The 24,850-nt window shown below is 38.3% G+C and overlaps 2 protein-coding genes across 2 annotated transcripts; both read left to right on the top strand.

Annotated features, from left to right (window-relative positions):
* The first annotated feature begins 213 nt into the window (after positions 1 to 213).
* On the top strand, positions 214 to 1,179 carry LOC120289665 (pentatricopeptide repeat-containing protein At3g49170, chloroplastic-like). The gene is made up of 2 exons (XM_039304980.1): positions 214 to 420; positions 535 to 1,179. Exons 1-2 carry the CDS (start codon positions 214 to 216, stop codon positions 1,177 to 1,179), a joined length of 852 nt encoding a protein of 283 aa, XP_039160914.1.
* Positions 1,180 to 15,359: 14,180 nt separating this feature from the next.
* Positions 15,360 to 16,355, top strand: LOC104432193 (NDR1/HIN1-like protein 26). Its single transcript, XM_039304263.1, has one exon. The coding sequence runs from the start codon at positions 15,455 to 15,457 to the stop codon at positions 16,106 to 16,108; it is 654 nt and encodes a 217-aa protein (XP_039160197.1). The 5' UTR covers positions 15,360 to 15,454; the 3' UTR covers positions 16,109 to 16,355.
* Positions 16,356 to 24,850: the final 8,495 nt, after the last annotated feature.

A 24,850-nucleotide genomic window follows, 5' to 3' on the forward strand; every position in this document is an offset into this window, starting at 1 on the left:
CGGGTTTATAATCAAAAGTGGCTGCGTTGATTCTGATGCGCGTGTTGGGTGTGCATTTTAATTGACACGTTTGCAAAGGTAGCGCTGATTTTGTTTCAGCTCGTAAGGTGTTCGAGAAAAGGCCCGAGAGGAATGTGGTGGCCTGGACTTTGAGGATGAAAAGATGTACTCAGTTGGGTTGTCCAAATAAAAGCCATTGATTTGTTTCTGGATATGCTTGTCGGTGGAACTGTGGCATATAGATCTACACTCAATGCTGTTTTGTCGGCATGTTCGGAGTTGGAGTTACCATTGCTGGGGGTGCAGTTGCATTCATGGGTTATACAGTCTGGATTGGCTTTGGATGTCTGTGTTGGATGCAGCTTGGCAGACATGTACGTGAAGTTTGTAGCTGGTGGATCGCTTCATGATTCGAGAAAGGTGTTTGATCAGATGCAAGATAATAGCATGATGTCTTAAACAGTGATAATCATGGGGTATGCACAAACTGAAGAGAACGAGGAGTATCAAACTCTGTTTCGGAAATGATAAAAGGTCCAAGTGAGGCCAAACCATTTTGCATTTGCTAGTGTTCATAAGGCATGTGGAAGTACTCGTGATGTTGATATGGGGATACAAATATATGCGCTAGCTATAAAATTGGGCTTTGCCGGTGATACTTGCGTGGATAATTCTCTCATTAGCATGAATTCTTGGTCAGGCCACATGGAAGATACTCAGAGAGCTTTTGATGTGCTATTTGAAAAGAATTTGATTTCTTCTAGTACCTTTGTGGATGCCTATGCCAAAAGTTTGGAGTCTGATCAAGCCTTTGAACTACTGCATGAGATTGAGAGAGGAATCGGAACAAGTGCTTTTACATTTGCCAGCCTTTTAAGTGGAGCTGCCTGTATCAGCGCTATTGGTAAGGGGAGGCAAATCCACACGAGGATGGTAAAATCAGGGCTGGACTCAAATCAAGTCATTTCCAATGCTTTGGCACCATGTATTCAGGGTGTGGAGAGAGAGAACATTAGAGCTTGGACTACAATGATCACTGGTTTCCCAAAACATGGATTTGTGGCGAGAACTCTGGAAACATTCTGTAAAATGCTTGAGGCTGGTGTGAGGCAAAATGTGATCACCTGTGTTGCTGTTTTAGCCTATTGTAGCTCTGTGGGTTTGATTTCTGATGAATAAAAACACTTTAGAAACATGGAATCTTGCCTAGAATTGGACACTATGCATGCACGGTGGACTTATTGGGCAGATCAGGATCCCTTGTTGATGCTCTTCAGTTTATAAATTCAATGCTTTTTAGGGCTGATGCACTGGTCTGGCCTACACTTCTTGGAGCTCGTTGAGTTCACGGCAATGTTGAACTTGCAAAACAAGCTGTGATAATGAGTTTTTAGCAGGAACTAGCCAACCCTGCTTCTTATGTTTTGCTATCGAATATGTGTGCCTCAGCTGGTCTATGGGAAGATGCTGCAGCAATCAGAAACAAGATGAAACTGAAATATCTTACAAGCTGGTTATGGCTGGAGTCAAAAGAAAAATATAGTTAACAAGTTCTATGTGGGAGACACTTCACACCCAAAAGCAAGGCAGATTAATGACGCACTGGACTGATTGGCTAGTAGAATAAAGAAACTTGGTTATGTTCTGAATACTGAATTTGTTCTTAATGATACGGAGGAGGGATAAAAGGAACAACATTTGCTCCAGCACCCTCTAAAAATTGCTGTTGTTTTTGGCCTAATAAGCACCTCCGGTCCAAAATCTATCAGGGTGTTTAAGAATCTCCACATTTGCAGAGATTGTCATTCTGTGATCAAGTATATCTCCATGGAAACCAGAGATCTATAGTAGTAAGGGATGCAAACCAGTTCCATCATTTTATGGAGGGGACATGCTCATCCAATGACTACTGGTGACGATGCTTCTTAACTTGTCTAATTCATTCTGTAAATCAAATCTCTGTTTTAGATTTTTCACCCTTGTTCCCATGTTACTTGAACCGGGTTTCTATCATTTCCCTAGCGAGCCCAACAATGTAAATATCATGTTTTCAAATGTATATGGAGTTTGTACTCCTATTGTCTAAATACCAAGCAGAAGACCTCAAAATGGATCTTGCTAACTTTCAGCAAATGATTAAAGAAATCTAAAACAGTCACGCTTTTGCCTTTAGATTTTCCTGCAGTGTGCAGTTTTCGGATACTAGATATTTATGTTCGGTTCTATTGCTAGCTTTCCCAATATGCAGTCCCGATGCCCCATAATTCATTCATTGGTTGAAAATTCTGTGATTTTGTTAGTCTACATTTTCAGACGTGGCGATTTCTTTTGCTTTTTTATCTTCAAGTTCAACTATGCCATCATGCCGTATGTTGCTACAACATTTCCCAGACTGTTGCAGATGGATAATTTCAGAAAAGCAGTGATTGAGAAGAAGCACGAGTAACTTTCGTGTGCAAACAATGGTTTAAAACCGAGAGGCGTGATCCTTGAGAGGTTCATGCGGGGATCAACCATTTGGAAGTATTGCATCTGCTTGTCAGGGAAAAAACTGTTTTCCGTCAAATGAGGCATCGTCCCTGATGTACATATTAGCTCCATATTGTTCCTCCGCAAGGTTTCTATTATACAGCATCGTACTTGTCAGAGCAGAGAACCAACGGCTACTCGTTACTGGTTTCCCCTCAGCAAATGACGGCATATAATCCAAAGGTGTTCGAATAAAATGCGCACTGTAACTGTCATGTTGTTATATTCATGTCCTCTGAAGCAAGAATTGACCAGGCAAACAAAGTTATGCCATGCCTAATTCCATAAGCTGACAAAAAGCCACTTGCCTTCTCGAGCAATGCATGTGTTTAAACTAGTGTAGATGACAGAATTCACAAAGGTAAATATTGTGCACAACCAGGTAATTTGAATTAAGAATATTACGAAGTAGGTCAATAGCTCTTAGATAAATTGAGTTTCTTACTGATTCTCAAGGTTCTTCACGCTCACTGGAGAATCAACCTGATGAGAAAGACAAGTCGTTGTGACAGGAGGTTGAGGAGCTGGCTCTTGCAATTCCATTCAGCTCCATTGACATTTTTTGCTCCGCTGCACTATAAAAGGACTACGAGAACAATTGAAACGTCACATGACAAAGTGTTCAAAGTAGGACAACCAAACCCGTCTAATGGACGGCAGAATTCATAAGCTGAACTTCAAGGTCTACATAAACTGACTTCCAGAAGCAAACAATAACAAACAGATTACCTCACTTAGGAGGGGACTTGACGAGAGGTTCATGGAGCTGGAAGAGATTCATCGAAAAATGTCTCCAAGTCAAGGGTGGGTAAACGACAATTTGGGCATAAATTGCGTATCTTTTCCTCTTGCGGAGGAACTAATCATTGACACAACGATGTACTTAATTTGAGGTCATATGACACGGATTGCTCAGTGTAATCGTGAATTTTCTCCATCACATAATTCTATGCAAGATCTCTTTGCTTTGCTCCATATCGAGCAAGCTACAGTGCTAGATACAAAGTATCTCTGCTTATTCTTTAAATCTGCAACATTTTCGCCTCTGCTCTGTGGAAAAAAACCGGCTCTCGCTGGATTTTCCTGTTCATATAATGTCGAGAGCATTGGCATTCTCTACTCAGTTTTATGGTTTCTTTACATATTTCTGTAGTTGTTCCAATAAAGATAGTGTCAATTGACGTTAATTCAAAATTTTACATGGTTACCATAGTAACAGGCGAAGCACTTTCGCAATAATTGATATTCATTGTCAGGAAGCCTCGAGGAAAACATTTCTTTACAATGGCCACTTGAGAATTTATCTAAAGATGATAAAACGAAATGCTCGGTGAAAGGATATATATAAAGGTTCCAAGCTAACCTTCTCAACGGTTCGTTTATGATATCAAGTTTAGCATAAACTTTAATAGAAAGATTGGCTAAAACATCTCTCCAAACTATCTGCGGTAACAATACTCAGGTTGATACTAGATATGAATTTCATCTTTTTTGGAGATAGAGATCTTCCAATAAGTTTAGGACTTTGCCTATTCAAGTTGTCATCAGAATTGGGAAGGAAAAGACAACGGTGCTACATATTAACGATATCTATATGCAGTATCTCTGTTTTACTAAAATTCTAATGATTACGAGATTAATCCATTTTAAGTATCTACTTAAGAGGGTGCGAGTGGTGATGACAACTCCTGATCACGCAGCTCTTAACGTCGAATTCATCTTGTCAGTCACGCATTGGCTCTGAAAAGAATAGTTAACCATTTGAAGGCAATAGGACATGAGATGCTAAACACAAGAAAATTCCAGATGCTACAAAACAATTCATGTAAAGGTGATGTTGACTCTTCTGTGTCTTGGGGTCTTGTCGAATCAAAGGATGCCTACCATTATTTTCGTCATCCTGTGCTTTCACGGAATTGCACGTTCTTTGCTTACTTGCAAGTTCTTGAACGTGAAATATTGAATAGAGCAATAATTTCGTGTCTCGTTGGATAAATCTACCGATTTGCTCAATTGGGCAGAAAGAAATATTGACAATGGAAAAAATTCTCCTTCTCTGCAATGATTTCTTATTTGTTTTCGACACTCAAATAAATTAAAATTACGATATAATTATGATACAATAATCTGTAGAAATATGACTATCGTAGACTGAAATACAATGAGAATTCTTATGCAATCAGAGTAGAGAATAGGCTAGCATAAGGACTCAATAAATGGGTATAAGAGCCTAACCATTGGAACAATCCAATCGAGCTAAACAGCTTATTGTATTTCTTCCCCTGTTGCAATCAAACATAATAGACCTTTACTTGGTCCCAAAGCAAAATCTAATGGACGAAAGAGAGGGCAAAAATAGATTTTTTTTTAAAAATGGAAAAGTTGAGAGAACATTAATAAAGTAAATGAGGCCTACCAGTTTTAATTGATTAAGGGGCTCAATAAACGCCGAAAGTCTCAACATCCTGAACTTAAAGATTTGTTACGTCCAGCGTGGCTTTGCCAAGCCGAGGATTGTAAGCATCGACATGGTTGACTTGGGATTGACTTGTGTTGCCCCTCAAACTGCATTTGTTATCGAATGTCCGAGCTTCGGCGGATTGTCTATCGTGTCCTGGGCACGATGCTCCTAGTGATAAACACTCACGATTTGTGATGGACTTCAGCAAATCAATATAAAGCCGACAAAAAGAATAGACTTCATCACATTTGAAACGGTTCACCACTAGGGCCACCACGCCTCAGAGCATAAAAAAGATGCTCAAAACTTGAACGCGCTTGGGAGTCGAGTTCGAGTTGACTCAACTTGCTAATACCAGTTAATCATCTATTAATTGTACGTCCATGAACGAGTATTCGCACTTGGGAGGCGCGTCCAGGCTGAGGCGGAGAGGATATATATGGACGTGGGTAGTAAAAGGGACTTGGTTTCCTGGAATTCTATGATCTCTTGTTATGCCAGTAATCACATGGGAGTTCGAAGGGGTCGATAATTTTCGTTCACATGCTTGAAGATGGTTTTTTCCCTAATAATTATTGTGTTGCAGAGGTTATTTAGGCTTGTCCGGTTCCGAGAATGCATCAATTGGGGATATAGTTTTTGGGTTTATAATCAAAACCTGCTATGCTGATTCTGAGGGGTTTGTTGGGTGTGCATTAATTAGCATGTTTACAACCGGTAGTAGTGATTTGGTTTCAGCTCGTAAGGTGTTCAAGAAATTGCCTCGGAGGAGTGTGGTTGCTTGGACTTTGATGATGACAAGATATACTCTGTTGGGCTGTCCCAAGAAAGCTGTTGATTTGTTTCTGGATGTGCTTGAGAGTGGGCCTGGCCAGATAGATCTACACTCACAGCTGTTTTGTTGGCATGTCTGGAGTTGGAGTTACAATCGCTGGGGGGGATGCAGTGGCATTGCTGGGTTTTATGGTCTGGATTGGCCTAGGATGTCTGAGTTAAATGCAGCTAGGTGGACATGTGCACGAAGTGTATAGCTAGTAGATCGCTTCATGATTTAAGAAAGGTGTTTAATTGGGTGCAAGATCGTAACGTGATGTCTTGAACTGCAATAATTAGAGGATATGCGCAAACTGAAGACAATGGGGAGGCTATCAAACTCTTTTCGGAAATGATAAAAGGTCCGGTGAGGCCAAACCATTTCACATTTGCTAGTGTTCTCAAGGCATGTGGAAGTACTTGCGATGTGGATATGGGGATACAAATAAACGAGCTAGCTACAAATTGGGCTTTGCCGGCGATACTTGCATGACCAATTCTCTTATTAGCATTTATTCTCGGCCAGGTCACAGGAAAGACGCTCAGAGAACTTTTGATGCACTATTTGAAAAGAATTTAATTTCTTTTAACACCCTTGTGGATGCCTATGCCAAGAGCTTGGAGTCCAACGAAGCCTTTGAATTACTACATGAGATTGAGGAGAGTGGAATCGGAATGAGTGCTTTTACATTTGCCAACCTCCCTATTGGTAAAGGGAGCAAATCCATGCGAGACGGTAAAATCAGGGCTGGACTCAAATCAGTGCATTTCCAATGCTTTGATCACTATGTATCTAAGGTGTGGAAACCTAGAAGTTGCTTTTCGAGTTTCTGTGAGACGAGAATTGACCACTATGCATGCGTGGTGGCCTACATGGGCAGATCAGGATCCTTTGCTGACCCCCTTCAGTTTATAAATTCACTGCCTTTCATGGCTGATTCACTGGTCAGGTCTGGCGTACATTTCTTGGAGCTTGCCAAGTTCACGGCAATGTTGAACTTGCAAACAAGCTGCAGCAATGTATTTTTAGCAGGATCCAGACTACCCTGCTGCTTATGTTTTGCTATCAAATAAGGAGGCTTGGCTGGTCTTGGGAAGATGCAGCAGAAATTAGAAAGAAGATGAAACTTGAATTTGTTACAAAAGAAGCTGATTGTAGCTGGATTCAAGTGAAAAATAAAGTTCACAAGTTCTATGTGGGTGACACTTCACACCCAAAGGTACAGGAGATCTATGACGAACTGGACCAATTGGCTAGTTGAATAAAGAAACTGGGTAATGTTCTGAATATCGAATTTGTTCTTCGTGATGTGGAAAAAGGACAAAAGGAACAATGTTTGATCCAGCACAGTGAAAAAATTGCTGTTGTTTTTGGCCTTATAAGTACTTCCAGTCCAAAATCTGTCAGGGTGTTTAAGAATCTCCACATTTGTGGAGATTGTAATTCTGCAATCTAATATATCTCCATGGCAACCAGAAGATCTGTAGTCATAAGGGATGCAACTTACAGACTAAACTTGCTCATACAATGACTACTGACTATGATGCTTCTTAAATTGTCTCATTCATCGTGCAAAACATATCTCCGTTTTAGATTTTCCCCTTTGTTCCTGTGTTACTTGAACTGGGCTTCTATTATTTCCCCAGCAAGCATGTCCTGGAATGTATATAGATTTGGTACTTCTCTTCTGTCAAAATACCAAGCAGAAGACCTCAAATGGAGCTCGCAATCTTTCAGCAATATGATTCATGGAATTGGAAACAGTCACGCTTTTGCCTTTGGATTTTCCTGGAGCGTACAGTTTCAGATACTAGATATTTATGTTCTGTTCTATTCGTGAGCATTGCCAATATGCAGTCCTGATGCCCCATTGAAAATTCTGCATGATTTTTGTTTTGAAAATTTTGCTTGTAATGCCTCCAAATTTTAGTTAGTCTACATTTTTGGATGTAGCAATTTCTTGTGCTTTTATATCTTCAAGTTCAACCATGCGAGTTCATGCCATACGTTGCTACAACATTTCCCAGACTGTTGCAGTATCATAAATTTAGGAAATTGGTGATTGAGAAGAAACAAGAGCAACTTTCGTGAGCAAACATCAGTTTGAAACTGAGAGGCATGATCCGTGAGGGGTTCATGCAGTGATCAAGCATTCACAAGTATTGCACCTACTTGTCAGGGAGGAAATTGTTCTCCATCACTTGGGGTATAGTTCCTGATGTACATCTTAGCTCCATATTGTTCCTCTGCAAGGCTTCTCGTAGCATTGGACTTGTCAGAGCAGGGAAAGCAACAGGTACTCGTTACTAGTTTCCCCTCAGCAAATGACTGAATATAATCTAAAGGTGTTCAACTAGAATGCACACCGTAACTGTCATGTTTCCAGCAATGTGTTTTATCAATGGTAGCAATTATGATTGTCTAAACATATAATTCCTATCAAAAGAATACTTGACCAGGCAAATAAAGTTATGCCACACCTCATGCCATAAGCTGACAAAGCGACGTGCACTCTCAAACGATGCATGTGTTCTAACTGGTGCAGATAACAAAATTTGCAAAGTTAAATAATGTGCACAAGTAGGTAATTTGAATTAAGAATCCTATAAAGTAGGTAAGTAGCTTTCCGATAAATTGAGTTTCTTAGTGATTCACGAGGTTCTTCATGCTTACTGGAGAATTATCCTGATGAGAAAGACCACTCGTTATGACAGGAGGCTGTGGAGCTGTCTCTTCCCATTCCATTCAGTTCCTTTGACAATTGAAACCTCACATAACAAAGTGTTAAAAGTACACCAACCGGACCCGTCTAATGGACAGCAGAATTCATAGGCGAGTAAAGGACAATTTGGCATAAATTGAAGGTCTACATAAACCGAATTCCAGAAGCAAACATAAACAGATGACCTCGCTTAGGAGAGCACTCGACAAGAAGCTCGAAGCTCGAGGAGCTGGAAGAGATTCACAGAAAAATGTCCCCAGTGAAAGGCGAGTAAAGGATAATTTGGCAATTAATTGCGTATCAATTCCTCTTGTGGAGGGAATGAGTGAAGCACAAATTATATGCAATGTCTCTTTGCTTTCTCCATATTGAGCAAGCTACAGTGCGAGATACATTTTGCATTTGCTCTGTGCGAGAAAACGGGCTCTCGCTTGATTTTCCTTGTCTTATAATGTCTAGAACTTTGGGATTCTCTTCTCCATTTTTATGTTTTCTTCACATAATTCTGTAGCTCCTCAAGTAAAGATAGATTTAATTGATGTTATTTCGAAATTTTCCATGGTTAGTGTAGTAACAGGCAAAGAACTTTCGCAAGAACTGATAAGTCAATGGAAAATTACGGAGTGTTCATCCTTTTTACTGTTGGACTGTTTACTCATATCAATTAAAATTTTCAGTTTGTTAGGAAGCCTCAGGAAAACATGTCTTTACAAAAGGCCACTTGAGAATTATCCAGAGATGATGGAACAAAGAGCTCGGCGAAACGATACTAAAGGTTCCAAGCTAACCTTCTTGGTTGTTTGTTTATGATATCATGTTTAGCATAAACCTTAATAGAAAGACCAGCTAAAACATGTCTCCAAACTTTCTGCTGTAGCAATGCTGTGTCCCTGTGCAGAAATCATAAAATCTCAAGTTGATACTAGATATTGACCTTAATTTTTTCTATAGATACAGATCTTTCAATAAGCTTGGGATTTGCCTGTACAAAATGTCATTAGAATTAGGGAGGAAAAGAGACCGACGATATTTATGCACGATATCTATACACAGTACCTCTTTTTTATTATAATTCAAGTGATTAGGAGATTTAATTCATTTTCAGCGTCCACTTAAGAGGATGTGAGTGGTGATGGTAACTCCTGACCACGCGAATTTTAGCGTCGATTTCGTCTTGTCGGTCGCACATTGATTCTGGAAAAGAGAAGTTGCCATTCTAAGGCAATAGGACATGAGATCCCTGAACATAACAAAAGTCCAGAGGCTACAAGACAATTCGTGCATAGGCGATCCTCTCACTTCTCTATCGTGTGGTCTTGTCGAAACAAAGGATGCCTACAGCTATTCGTGTCATCATGTGCCTTCACGGAATCGCATGTTCTTTGCTTATTTGCCAGTTGTTGGAAGTAAAAAGCAGAATGGAGCAATAATTTTCGTGGCTCGTTGAATAAATACACTGTTTTGTTATTTTTAGGTAGAAATAAATGTTGACGATGGAAAAAAACAATCCCCTTTTTTTATTATGGCCAAGAGGAAAAAGTTCTCCTTGTCTGTAATGATTTCTTATATATTTTTGGCACTCAAATGGATTAAAATTACGATACAATAATATACAGGAATAAAACTATCATAAACTGAAATACAATGAGAATTAATATACAATCACAGTAGAAAATAGGGTAGCATGGGGACTCATTTATGGGACATAAGAGCCTAACCATTGGAATTATTAGCTTCTCCATTTGGCCAATAATTAGGATCTATTTGTTTCGTGAAAATAATTTTCGGAAAAATATTTTCCTCATTTTTCAATGTATGTTTCGCTTAGGAGAACGAGTCAACGGAAGTTATTTTCTAATTAACAAAAAGGTTCTCCCCCCCGACTTAAACTCAAAAAAATGATTTTCTCTTTGAAAGAATATGAAAATGTTTTCTAAAATGTTTTCCTAGTTTTAGGGTCCTTTGTTAATGAAATGTTTATTCTTATAAAATAATTTTTTTAAATGATTTGTTAATGATTTTTCTTTTTTCTTTTTCTTTTTCTTTTTATTTTTCTTTTTCTTATCTTATTTTCTCTTTTCTTTCTTTTCCTTGGTCCTTTTCCTCCACCAGCCAGCAACTCGACAGCCAACCATTTTGCGAGTCAGCAAGCTCGAGGCTCAGTCGATCCATGTGAACCCAAGCTGGCCAAGGTTGTTGAGCTAGAGACTTGCCAAATCCAAGTGATCTCATGGCTCGACCGATCTTGGCAAGTTCAGGCTCCTCCGAGGCTAGTGAGCTTGTGGCTCACCCAAGGCTAGTGAGCTCGAGCTTGGCTGTGGCCATCGTCAACTAGTCACGGTGAAGAAAGGGTAAAAAGAAAAGGAAAGAAAAGAAGAAAGAAAGAGAAACAAGGAAAAAGAAAATTAAAAATTCAATTTTTAAAATTTTTAAAAAGAGAAAAATAAAAAGTTTTAAAAATTTAAAATGTCTTTTTTTTTTTTTTTTTGCTTGAGATAAAATTATGAGGTTGAAATCATTTTTCAAAAAATATCCAAACATCAAAAACGTTTTCAAAACTAATTATATTCTTGGAACAAACATATCCTAAGGGTCATGATGAGTAGTTGTTCGTATCCTCATCACCAAAGCGCCACAAAGTTATCATGTAAAAATCCAATCGAACTAAAGAGCTTATTGTCCTTCCCCAGAGGCAACCAAAGATAGGAGACCCTTTATTTGGTCCCAAAGCAAAATCTAATGGACGAATATATAAGAAAAAGGAGAAGTTGAGAGATCATTAATAAAGTAAATGGGGTCAACCAGCTTTTGTTGATTAAGGGGCTCCATAAACACGAAGAGTCTCAAAAGCTAGAACAAAAAGTGGGAAGCTCCCCTAATTTCAAACGTCTCTGCTTCCCAGTCTGTAATGCCCTTTTCAAGATTCCCAACCTGAAGACTTGTCGGGTCCTACATGTTTTTGTCAGGCAGAGCTTGATTGACCGTGAGGATTGGAATGGTCGACTAGGGATTGGCCCGTCGAACCGCGTTGATTTTTTGCCCTGCACTCAGATCGAATGGCCGAGCTTCAGCATGTCGTCTACCGTGTCCCGGGCACGATGGTCCTTGTGATAATCACCCGTGAATCATGATGAGCATCCCTTTTATTGTTGGTAGATCAATATTAAGCCAATAAGAAGAATACTTTATGCCATTTAAAATGGATTTACCACTCGAGCCATCATGCCTCAAGACATCAAAGAGATGCTAATAAGAACATATATAAATTCTATTTACTATTCAATTAATATAGTCACTATTTTCAGCATTTTTAACAACTGTCACAAAGGATGAGCTAATGTGATTTACACCCTTTTCTTAGCTCACAAGGAACGGCTACTCAAGACACAATAAAGGTCTTGTAACTAAATATATTTAAAAGTGAGGAAGGATGTTTCTCGTGGGCTTCAAAAGCAAGTCCCCAGATTCTTCGTGTTTTCTTACTTTTGCACAAAGTTCAAAGAAATAAAGGGGCCACAGGACAACAAGTCTCCTTACTTAGTAACTTAAGCAACCTCGCACCCCTAATCACGGCTTATTTTAATAGCCAAACCAAAGCTTGCTTCCATATATACATATCAAATAGTTCACTGCAAAAATCGACAAGAGTTAATTAGAAGTGGAGATGAAAAGGTAGATGTCTCTAGTTTGAAGTGATTGCACCAATGTCACACACTACTCCATTACGTGTCGTGACTCTTTTAAAAGGCTATCGCTTTTGTCTTCAGCAATTATTAAAGTACGTGCCCCTTTTGATTCTAGCTAGGAAAGACATCCCCATATCGTGCCCGTCAATCATTAGGGTTAGGAAATGTTCAATCAAGAAAACGTAAGGATTGTGTATTACTCAAAAAGTCATTAGGACCCACTTTTGCTTCAAATCGTCCCTCTATGTATATCATCCTTGTATGGCTAAACCACACGGCTAAAATTTATACTCAAGCAACCAATCATTCTTGGCATGTGCATGGCAAGGATACAATTATATAATGGATATATATTAGACCTATTAAATAAATGGATTGGATCAAAGGTAATCATACCTAAATTGACTCATTTGTATCCGATGCTAATTTAGTAATCCATACCTAACTTCACCCTACAAAACTTGTAATTGACCTAGAATCCATTTTTAACAACTTTTCTCCTTAAATTTACTTTTGAAGACTGGGCTGCTCCATAAACTAACTCATCAAGTTTGTGAGGGAACTCAGGGATTGGATTGTGGACAAAGGCATGAAGTTGGGGGTGAAAGTTTGGGTTTCTTAAGAAATGCAATTTGTCATAGTAGTAGTATGAAGATGCGAGTTAGAGGTTAAAGAAAACTTAAAGATGGCGCAAGTTGAGCAACGAAGGGCGAAGGTTGCAAGTCATGAAACCGAAGATGGAAAAAGGAGAACCAAAGTGGGCTTAGTCTAATCTATTTATTAAACAGGTTAAAAATGGGTTTCTAACGGATCTACTAAAACTATCTATTTGGGTTTTTAACTTTAAAATCCATTATAACCAAGGAAAATGCTTGTGTGACCATCCACGGCAGAATAACAGTGGAACGGTCGTAGGCCAGCCACATAATCTCTTGGAGGAAACCTGCAGACTTCCTTAACCGGTTTAATCGTTGATTTCATGTTTCTTTCTTTTTTCATTTTCTTGACTTCTATGTTCCTTATTGCAACCTCAAATTTTGGAGACAAAATTAAAAGGTCACACTAAATCATTTTTCTTGAAGATTATCACTTTAATTTGTTTCTTTAAATAAGACAAGAAAATAGTTTTCTTCTTATGACTTTTTTAAGGGTAAGAACAGTATAAGTGTCAAAAGCTTTTATACGACACTTACTTGAATACCAAAAAAAAAAAAAAATTCTCTCACTTGAGTACCACATCAAGGTAAAATTGATTAATTAAATTCTAATTCTGACAAATCATCATATGTGGAATTTTTTACTTTTATGTTTTCTTTTTTTTAATTTGCCTTTATTTTTCTTTTATTCTTTGGAGCTAACAAGGGTCATCCTCACAAGCCATGAAACCCTCGCCCTTGGTCATGAAGGCCCTCACGGCCTCACTTGTAGCTTGTGAGGTTGCAATGCCCTTGCCAGCTTTGGGTGGCATCACCAGTGGTCAGCAAGGCCGTGATGCCCTCACCTAAGGCCTTCATGGCGAGGGCAAGGCAAACCTCATCCATATGGCTGTGAAGGCCCTTGCGGCCTTGCCAACAGCTAGTGAGGCCTTGATGGCCTCGCCTAGGTAGTGAGGGTCGTTGATGACCTCGTCGGCCCTAAAAAAAAGCATAATAAATAATTAAAAAAAAATTATAATAATAAATTAAAAATTGGCCATATCGTGCATGCGATATCATGTCGAACAAACATCGTCCACGTCAAATTTTCTAGTGAAACAAATCAGAATTAGTACTCAAGTAATCAATATTTCAAATTTGTGACATTCAAGTGAACTAAAAAAAAAAAAAAATTTGACACTCCTACTATTCTTATCCTAACTTTTTCATATGGTGAATACATTTTTTACTCTACTAATTTTTTTTGGAACTCTCTACTAACTCATTATTCTTATTTTGATCTTCTCTTTGCTTCACTTGTTTAATGCATAATTGATATCAATTGTCTATTGGAGAGTCCTTTAAGAGCAATTTGGTTTGAACGAAAGGAATGATCAACTATTTAATTGTACAATGATTTTGTTACTAGTTGCGAAGTTGATGTTTCAAGCGCTTTTTCATCTTTTAAATTTAATAGATTTTTGTAATGACATTAATGACTATTTTAGTAAGCTATAATATTTTTTTTACTTGTAATTATTTATATTTCGGTATTTATTTATTTTTTCTTTCTTCATATTTAAGAAAATTGATTTCGTGGGCCTTCTTTTGCTGTTATCTCTAAATTTGAGCTTGTTGCCAGTATTTATTTATTTATACTTTGGTATTTAAGGAAACATGGAAGTCAGAAAAAGAAAAAAAAGAAAGAAATGAAACATGGGGTCACAAATTAAAACCGGTTATCGGTTTCCTCCAAAAGGATTAGTGGCTAGCCTTTGACCGTTCCACTGTTATTCTACAGTGGACGATCATGCTAGCCACCCCCTATAACCAATGCTTTTAAGTTTGAGGTGACTTATTTATAATCCATCAAAATAAATGTGGATTAGAATATGGGTTTGTAGCCCATTTTAACAGCCATAATGTATATCATTTTGTATTTAAAATACGATATAGGAGAGGGTATCTTATGTAATGACTATGCATAATATAGTTACGAACAAAATCAGATAAACATAAAACCAAGATTTGAACAGTGAATGAGCCTTTTGTTTGGAAAAAAAAAACTGTATGCTTACGAACCTTTCGTCAAAGCCAGCACTTGAAGAAGAAAATTAACGGGCGAAATCGGGGTCGATTTGGAACCGGTGCAGTCATTGTCAAAGGTGCTTTTTGAAATTTTCATCAATGTAGTTAAGCATGTCTTCTTCAGTTTGTGTGAAACTACAGAAGCAAACTAGGAAGAAGGGGGTATGGTCATCTAAAAAAATTTCATGCTGGTCGTGCATGAAATGATAATGGTAAATTTCCAGTAAAATATCTTCCCTCCATCTATAGAGAGAGATAATGGTAAATTTCCAGTAAAATATCTTCCCTCCATCTAGAGAGAGAGAGAGGGAGAGAGAGGGAGTAGCTGCCAGTCAAACCCAATTAAACCAACGGTTGCTTTTCACCCTTTTTGGCTAGTCTCTCCTTTTATTAAACCCCATTCTATCACCTCTCTTTCCTTAGCATGCCAAGTCTCCCCTTCCTTCCTTCCTTATCCTTCAGTCTCATCTCTCTCTCTCTCTCTCTCTCTCTTCTCTCTCTCACTCACTTCAACTACAAATGACACAAATTGACATAAGATCGCCCAAACACTGTGCCGAAAAGCAAGCAAGGTTCTACGAAAACCTAGACAAACCCAAGCTCTACAAGAAGCTCTTCTTTGCCTTGTCCACTCTCTTCACCACCCTCCTCTCCTTCATCTTCCTCATCTACCTCCTCCTCCATCCCACCAAGCCCCGCTTCTCCCTCCAACAAGCCCAAATCTACCAACTCAACCTCTCCACCAATCCGCAGCTCATCAACTCCTCCCTCCAAGTCACCCTCGTCTCTACAAACCCTAACACCAAGGTCGGTATCTACTACGATGGCCTCCGGGTTTATGTCGCCTACAAAGGCCAGCAGATAACCCTTGACTATCCGCTTCCACCCTTTTATCAAGGGCACCAGGACACCAATCTCTTGACCGCCTCCCTCGTGGGGACTTCGATTCCCGTCGCTCCCTCTTTCGGTTATGAAGTGGGCCGTGATCAGAGCTCGGGCAAATTGGCGATCAGTGTCAAAGCGAATGGGAGGATAAGGTGGAAGGTAGGGACTTGGGTTTCGTGGAATTATCCAATCAATGTCAACTGCATCGCGGTTATGGATTTCGGGCCGGCGATTCCAACCGGCCCGTTGAGCTCCCAGCAAGGAAGCCAATGTTCTACTTCTCTGTGAAAAAAAAAGGAAAGAAGGGAACTTATCGTCACCGCTACTTTTACGATACATATTTTTGCAATTTCAGGTTTATGCTTTCTTCTCTTCTGTTTGATAGCGTTGGCCTTTTGTTGATGTATTTTTACTTTTCTGGCGTGTACATATGATGTTAATGATGGTTGAAAAGATGAGAAAGTTGAAGTTATAATGAGATGTAAAAAGGTTGTTTTGATTTGTTAATGTTATCTTGGTCATCCCTTTCTCGATATATGCTCAGTCGCTATATTGCCATGCATGGAGTCGAAAGGAGGCGTATGTGCTGTCGCTTTTGTGGGCGATATCGATTCATGAAAGTGGAGAGTAGAGGAATGATTTTCTATTTTTATATTATACTGGAAAACTAAAAATTGTTAAGAAGCTACGCATTATGTACTCGCGATGTAAATGTTCTTGATCCTAATGGTCTTGATTTTGAACTTTTTGAACAAGTATAATTATGAAAAGTAGTATCGAAACTCCGATCCCCACGCCAGCTTCTTCCTTGGAGTTATTTATAGCCTTTTATTTTCTAATCATACGTTTGTAATTAATGTAGCTGGAAAATTGTTAATCATGCGTAAAGTCTCAGGTTTATGCGATAGTGGAAGGAATAGAGTTTATTAATGTGAGATTAAAAGAGTTCTTAGGCACCCAAATTTTTATCTTGTTTTTGTTTTGGTAAAAGAAAGATAATTGAATCTCAAATTGGGGCTGCAACTTTGGTCCTTACCATATGAATCCCAAGTATGAATTTAGATAATTGAATAGCCAAAAAGGTAGCACATACACATGGTAAAGACAAAAACAGTGAATTTTCTCATAAAGGGAAAATGAGGAAAAAGGAGGGAAAATAATTTGGGCTGAACACTGCTTTTTATCAAAAGCTAAAGCACTTTCCAGGGATATGCGGAAAAAGTCGCCAACCCTAGCCCTACGTCAACCCCACCCAAAAAAGAGGGGTAGAAACCTGCGAAGCCTCCGGATGATCTTATTTTTGAGAAACTATAATCTTTGCTTGTACATTTGAATAAAAGCTAATTCATCTTCCGTAAATTTAACTCACTTGAAATATTATTTACTTTGTCCCGCTATATACCGAATCTTATGATTTTGTTATTTGACTTACAATGAGACAATTTCCCAAAAAGTCATTCATCCTATGATATTCTAGCTTTAGCATGCTTAATTTTGAACTTCCAATGCAAATATTGCCTTTATGCCAAAAGGCACATCCATAAAGTAATTACAGTTTTTACAAATGTATCTCAAAGTTACTTTCCCTTATATGGTGCACAATTCGGTTCATTCTTGCCACATTTACTATTTTAGAAGCATGCTAAGAGTCGCTCCTATTCTAAACCCTCTGTTGACACCTAAATTTTGGCAACCCATTTAGTTATTTATCACATTAAAAAATTATGAGTTAATTTTATCCTTGAAAAAATATTAATTACATAGCATATAAATTTAGGTACATTTGTTTTTAATTTGCATTTTTTTACATTTATTTACTGGACGGGTGGCGGATGGATTGAATTAGTGGTTTTGGGTTTTAAATTAACAAACTGGACTAAGTTCATAAAGAGAACAAATTGGCATGAACATGTTTTTGAAATTGAGATTTGAAATTAGGATTTTTGAAATTTAAGAAAATTAGGTTGTAATCTTATTTTTAAAAATCAGTAGAAGATATTCGGGAGATAAGGAAAAGGATTTTTGTGATCGTAGGAATTATAAGCAATCTTTTTTTTCTTTTTTTTTGATAAAAAAGTTATAAGCAATCTTTGTCTGAGATGAAATATTTATAAAAGATTGCATTTTGTTATCCTTCTGTAAGGAGTGCACGGAAAAAGTTAAAAGGGGAGTTTTTCGAGGGTTTCTTTTGGTCGATTGAAAAGAAAAAGAAAAAAAGTGAAGGAAAGTGAAAAGTAAAAAGCAGAAGCAGCAGAGGGAGGAAGTGATTAGGCATTTACTGTTCATCGTCTTCCCCACATTCGCTGCCCCCATCCGCTGCCCCGGTCGCCGGCTTCTCCTCACCCGCGCCCGCGCTGCGCCGACGCCATCAAACCGCAAGCTGCTCGGACTCCCTCGCCGCCCGATCCGTCGTGCCTCCGCAGCTGTGAGCACCGCCGCGCCCGGGGTCCAGCGACCGCATCTCAGACCGCCCGCGGCGCCGCCTCACCGCGCCACCACACCAGATGGCCCCGCTTCCGATCTACGCCTGCACCTGAAGTTTCTCGGCCCGCGACACACCCTTCGCCGGTGGTCCGAGATGCTGCCGCACGCATCTGCTCTGCCCTGATCCGACCGCGAATCTGCCCAGCCCGGAGTCCGGTGAAGCTACCGCTTTCCTCCCCGTGCCGCGCCGACCGACGATTCCGACGAGCCGTTGCCGCCCAACGCCACCCCTGCGTCAACGGTCATAGCAGACCACCTCCCGCCGGACACCACACCGCGCCATCACTGCCCTCTGCTCAGTCCCCGCATCCGCTCGGAGCCCGATCTACCGCACCGGAGCGCCGATCTCGCCCTCGACTTGCTGCTGACCCGCGACGCCAGGCCCAGATCCGAGCCCCCACACGTCTGAGTGGCTTCTTTGCTGCCAGGCATCTCCACTACCGACGCCACCCGAAGCCGAAGTCCACTGCAGCCTCAGCTCCAGCCTGCACTTCCGCCACCGGACCGACGACCCGCTGCCCGGAGACCAGCCGCACGAGCAAGCTGTGTTTGAGAAAGGGAAAAGAAGAAAAACAAAAAAGAAAAAAGGAAAATTAGGTAGTTTATTTATTTATTCATCTCTTTCTTGAATTCTTATTATTTTTCCTTTATAGCTTGTTTTTAGTAGAATTGTTCCTTAAATATATGGTTGATATTCCGACATGAAAAAAGTCTCTTAAGCTAAGGATTGACAATCTGATTTTCGTGTCCAAATCCGACTCACAATCCCTTACAAAAATCGATAATTCAATCTCACGCCCGAAATTCGATTCGCAATTTAATTTTAAAATTGATCAACCCGATCTCATACGCGAGATATGATTCGCCAATTTTGGATATCAATATTATTTTGTTTGATTTGATGTCGTGGTGTTTGAGTCTTTTTTATTTTTGTAAATGAAAAAGAAAAAATCCAAAAATAAAAAATTGAATTAGGGTTAAGTTTGTTTTAGAATGTTCCTAGTTTTAGGGTTATCATGCATATTTAAAATTACAATCTTATTTCGAATTTTTAAATTAAAAAATCCAAAAAAAGTGCATTCATTTAGGATGTTAGTTTTCTTTAATTTAAATGGCACGTTTAATTATTTGGCAATTTTAAATTTCGAATTTTATAAAAAGAACAAAAAATCGTCATGTATATATCATGTTGAATTATGGCATTCTTTGCACGTCATTGCATGTTAGGATTGCATGTTCATCAATTATAGGTAGATAATCTCTCCTAGATAAATTGCATGTTTTTGGTAGGAAAATAAAAATGCCCATGTCATATAGAATTAGGTTTATGGAATGCACGTCATTTATTGATTGTTGTTAGGTTCATTTAATTAGAAATTGCCCGTCATTAGATTAGGTCATTTAATAAATGCCGTGTGATATATAGCTCGCATATTAAATTACATGTTGCATGTCATTTTAGTTAAAATAATTTTGTACGTCATCGCATTGCATTACACGTCATTAGAATTAAGTCGATTTGGTTAATTTAAAATGCATACTTAATTATTGCATGTTCATTAAGAAATCACAAAAAAGTTATCCATTCATATAGTTTAGGACATGTTGCCATGCCATATCATTTCATATTAAATTAAAAGCATTGTATTGTATATGGATTATAGTCTCGTTAAAAAGTGAAAGCGAAAATTGAGTGATTACTTGCTAATTAGAAATCATATCTATGATTGTTGATATGAATTCTAATTTAAGAACGCAGATGTTTTCGTTGCTACGAGATAAGTCCCTGTATTTTTTATTATTTGTTTTCTTAGGTGTTAAATTGGTGAATTGCGCACCCACATGATCGGCTCACATGTTAGGGAAACATATTTAAAATTGATCCAAGCTACTTACAAAAAACATTTTTTCAAAATAAAAAAAATGGTACCGAAAGAGCGTTAGAGAAATCTAGCGTAATCAAGTCCCCATATCCAAATCTCTAGTTCGTAAAAGTAAAGTAAATCTCTCATTACTTTATTTGGGTTTCTAATCGATCCACCAAAAATAGATTAGTGGCGACTCCTAATTGAAAATTAATTACATATTAAGAATTCGAACCTAAGTCGCGAATTGATATGAGTTTGGGAGAACTCGAGTTAAGTCTAGGCTTAACAATCCATTAGCCAAATCCTAATGGTTCATGCCTCGAAATTTTGGTCGCGATGCACTTAGCGACTCCGCTGGGGACCCAACCTAGAATTTTTAGTTCGTAGGAGTAAATTAAATCTCTTGTTACTTTACTTGGATTTCTAATTGACCCACCAAAAATAAATTAGTGGCGACTCCTAATTGAAAATCAATTGCATGTTAAGAACATGAACCTAAGTAGCGAATTGGTATGAGTTTGAAAGAGCTCAAGTTAAGTCTAGGCTTAACAATCTATTAGCCAAACCCTAAGTGGTTCATGCCTTGAAATTTTGGTTGCGACACCCTCTAACCCTAATGACCACTCTTACTCTCATCAAATCGGGTTGTTACCAACCTGCCAACTTCGACATGGTTGGTTCCCAAACCACACTCCTACTAAAGAGGGTCTTTGCTTTGATACTATATTAAATTTAACTCATTCAAGATATTGTCTGCTTTGGCATGTTTCTTACTAAGCGTCACATTTTTGTCCTTTGGTGTATATGCGGAATTCCAAAACAAAGTTTGCTATTACATCAAAAAGAACCTCTATGAGTTAATTTCAATCTTCACAAATATATCTCAAAGTTGCTTCCCCTAGTTCAATGAAATGTGTAAAATTTTGTAGGACTATTGTCAATTATTTTAAAACTTAAATTATTAAATGAATGCGCGATTTAATATTTAATTATTTTAACACTACTCCAAAGGCAGAAATTTAATTGGGAAGCCTAATGGGGCATGGAAAATTTGAGATTTTCAACCCGATATTATATGAGATTTTGTAAACCATTGCTAACTAATAAAAAAATTTAAGCTATTAGATAAATGCATAGTTTAATATCTAATTACTCTAACACAATATGTACAAGTCTTTCGACTTAATTGATCTTAACAAACGTTGGTAGACTGCCTTTTTTATGTTCACTGGATGAGGCTCCACTTGTAGAGTTGGACACAAGCTTAGAGCTCGAGCTTGGGATCGATCTACTGTTCATTAAAGAATTGGGGGTTCTCAAGATGCACTAAGCAAGAAAAGATTAAAGACGCAGTGATCCACGCAAAGTGGACATTCTGTTCTTGGGCCAGTCTTTTGTGGCCTTCTGAGAAGATATTCATGGGTTGGACTATCGAGGGGCCTTACTCTTCAATTCATGGTTGCACGTAATGCGGGCTTGTTCGATCACGGCTAGGATTCGACGATGTTGATGGAATAGTTAAGTTCTACAAACTTGCTAAAACATGCGATGAGGCTTTGATGTCTTTAACGTTGGCAATGATTGATTTCTTTTTCCTCTTTTTCTGTATTAAACGACGTTTGAACGTTTGGACCTAATAGAAACATTCGTCGCTTCTCAAGTGGTAGGCTTTCTTTCTCATATCTGATTTCAGTTTTGTTTCTTGGTTTAAAAGACGACGTCCGCGGGAATTTCTTACGTGAAGTGTCTAAGATATCAAGAACAGAATTTAAAGCCGGATAAACATTAACCTGGATGAATTCTCATCTGCACTGTTATATAAGTAAAGAGAAACTCCTATTTTTATGATATCACAATTCCCTCATAATTTACACACATCCTTGATTGGTTATTTTATCAAAGTTACCAAAATAAGTCCAAATCAAGATATTTTTTCCTTTTCCACACGCATGCTTACGATTCCTTCATATTGTGTTGATAATTTCATTCCATTAATTGATAATTCAAGTGCTTTATAGTTATGCAATTTTGCGAAAGTTTTTTAGATACCGATTTTTTCCGTACACACGCGCATCTGCACTTTTGCTAGTTATCTGAAATAAATTTTAATTGTGGACGAGCCTAGGCAAGTGAAACTGATCGATATCTTTCGCGGATCCGCTACGCCTCTTTTTCTTGTTTCCTGCATGTGACGGATTCGTGCGGAGTACTTTTCGTACGTTTTTGCCTGAATCGGATGCACATGGACTGGCAATTGCCACATTCGTAGTACGCACATTTTTTTCCACAAAGCTTTTGTTCCTTTCCCTTTTGTTTGGTTTTGCATTTTTTTCCACAAGATTGTCGATCTCCTCATCGTTCCTTCATTTTCTTGTGGAATGTCGATGACTATAATTGATTGATCTTATCTTTTATTAGAATGCGTGCACCTCGCTTTAATAATGGAGATAATCCGGAGATTTTGGAAATCTCCAGCGATTGGGCATCTCCTAAATTGATCGGGTGATTAGTAAGAGATATTCAAGATACTCTCCGCATCTCTCACAATTGTGCATATACTCTCCGCATCTCTCACAATTGTGCATATCTTTGATTGATCGGACGTGCAATGATCAAGGGAGATATGAAGAATCTTCTCATTTATCTCTGACAAATCACGTGATCTTGGACAGCTTAGTCATGATATTCCACTCGTTGCGTTCAACACGTTAGAATATTCAATCACATAGCTCAAATTATATGATGGAGGAAGACTAGATGTATATAAAATTTCAACGATATCAATCGAGTGGATGGCATGTCCTTCTTAAACGTGATGTCCCAATTGATTTTTGCATCTACTGTTTAGCTCGTGAATATTGTTAAGTGAACACCGGAATATGATGTGACGTTTGGTGACCGAACTAACTAAACTATAGACCATGTGAAATTGGAGGGATTGTGTCATAGTGACATTACATTCAAATCACCAGCTTCTCCGATCAATTATAGAGCAGAACATAATACGGCCTTTCTTTATGTCTGTCATTGCGGGGGAGAGATAGCTGTGAATTACGTGCACCGATCTATGCTTCGTGCGCTTTTAGCTAGAGAGTGCGATTTAGTGTCTTGTCTAGTATTAAGTCATGTTTGTTTGAGTTAAAAAAAAAATCACCATTAATTTTCTGAACTTTCATACGTCGAGTTTGTTAAAAATGATTTGTCAACGGAAAATTATTTACAGTCAAAAAATATATATACACACACTTAAAGTTATGAAGATAAATATTCACTAACTTGAATAGGGGGAACTTTTTTTCCTATAAATGATTTTTTGAGAAGTTTCTTTTTTTATCATAAAGTTTGCGGAACAAATACGCCCTAAGTTTTTTTATAATTGATGTAATGCATCTCGCACGTGAAAACTCTACAATAAAGATAGCTTAGAGAAAGAGAAAAAGCAACTTTACTTAATTAAAGCGAGTTAGCAACGATTGAAGGCCTAAATTTGTTAGGTATAAATAGAAATATTCGGTAATGTGATCTTGGGGTGACATCATCTCTCCTTAGGTATGTAGGTGATAAAAGCACCGATGATTTAGTTAGGTTCTTGATAGGGATCGATGAGCCTAAACTATCACGTCTCCCCAGAGAGTGCATTTCGCCTTGGAATTCTCCGGAGACCGCAAAATCAGTCGAGATAAGGTTGATATAACGCAATAGAGGTGATTAGATAGACGTCCTTATTGATAAGCATAGAGACAGTAAAAAATACGTCTCTAGGTCATGCGAATGCTTGAATGTCTCACTTGCTTACAAGATCATTCACTTAGAGTTTATCCCATCGATTTATAAGTCGATTTGGTAAGAAATAGTGTATGATGTCTTAAGACCTTTGGTTAAAAGAACCTTAGTGATATCCTAATCACCATTTACTAGATAAAAACCATATTCTCGATAGATGCAAATAAACAGTTAATATTGAAATTTGGATATTCGTGAAGAATTATTAGCCCGTTCAAAGTGGTGAACATAAATGATCTATGCATGGGCTAAAAGTCTAGATTTAACCTATTCACGGAATTTACAAAGTATTTCATGAGCTTTCGATTAGAATTCTATGCTGTGACTAGGTAAGAATATTAAAAGACGAAAAAGAGTAGAAAGGTAAAACGATCTAGATGTCCGTGATAGGCGCCGCAAACTTTTAGCCTCCGCACATCCATGCAGACTGAAAACAAAATGAGTAAGAACCCTCCAGATGAAGATATGATAAGATTTCTGACCAAGAAAAAAAGACAGGATAAGATCGTCACGTAATTCAAAGGGATGAAGCCAGATGAGTCAGACTGATGCACCATTGCAACATATCTTTAAGGCCTTTTTTAGCACCGCAAGTGAATAAAAACTGAAATTCTTGCTGCCGGTCACCTGCTACCAAAGAGAATAACAACCATCTACGAATCAACAAACAAGAGTTGATTATCTAGTATTGATTCCGAAATGAAAATAATTTGAGATATGTATACATGGCAGAGAAGAAAAGGTTTAATCAGCAGTCCTCTGATTACGTTCTCTTCACTTTGTGAGTTCATTCAATTCCCACTTAAGTATCAAGATAAGGTGTTTGAGAAGTGCAATTTAAGGGACATATTATGAATTCGCTCTTAGACTATTTATTTAGATGAATTTAATTTCG

The sequence above is a fragment of the Eucalyptus grandis genome, chromosome 11 (genome assembly GCF_016545825.1).
Source record: "Eucalyptus grandis isolate ANBG69807.140 chromosome 11, ASM1654582v1, whole genome shotgun sequence".
Lineage (NCBI taxonomy): Eukaryota > Viridiplantae > Streptophyta > Magnoliopsida > Myrtales > Myrtaceae > Eucalyptus > Eucalyptus grandis.

Coding starts and splice junctions, on each gene's coding strand:
- LOC120289665 (XM_039304980.1), top strand. CDS start 214: ATGCTTGTCGGTGGAACTGTGGCATATAGATCTACACTCAATGCTGTT. Junction 421..534: donor CGCTTCATGATTCGAGAAAG/GTGTTTGATCAG, acceptor AAATGATAAAAG/GTCCAAGTGAGGCCAAACCA.
- LOC104432193 (XM_039304263.1), top strand. CDS start 15,455: ATGACACAAATTGACATAAGATCGCCCAAACACTGTGCCGAAAAGCAA.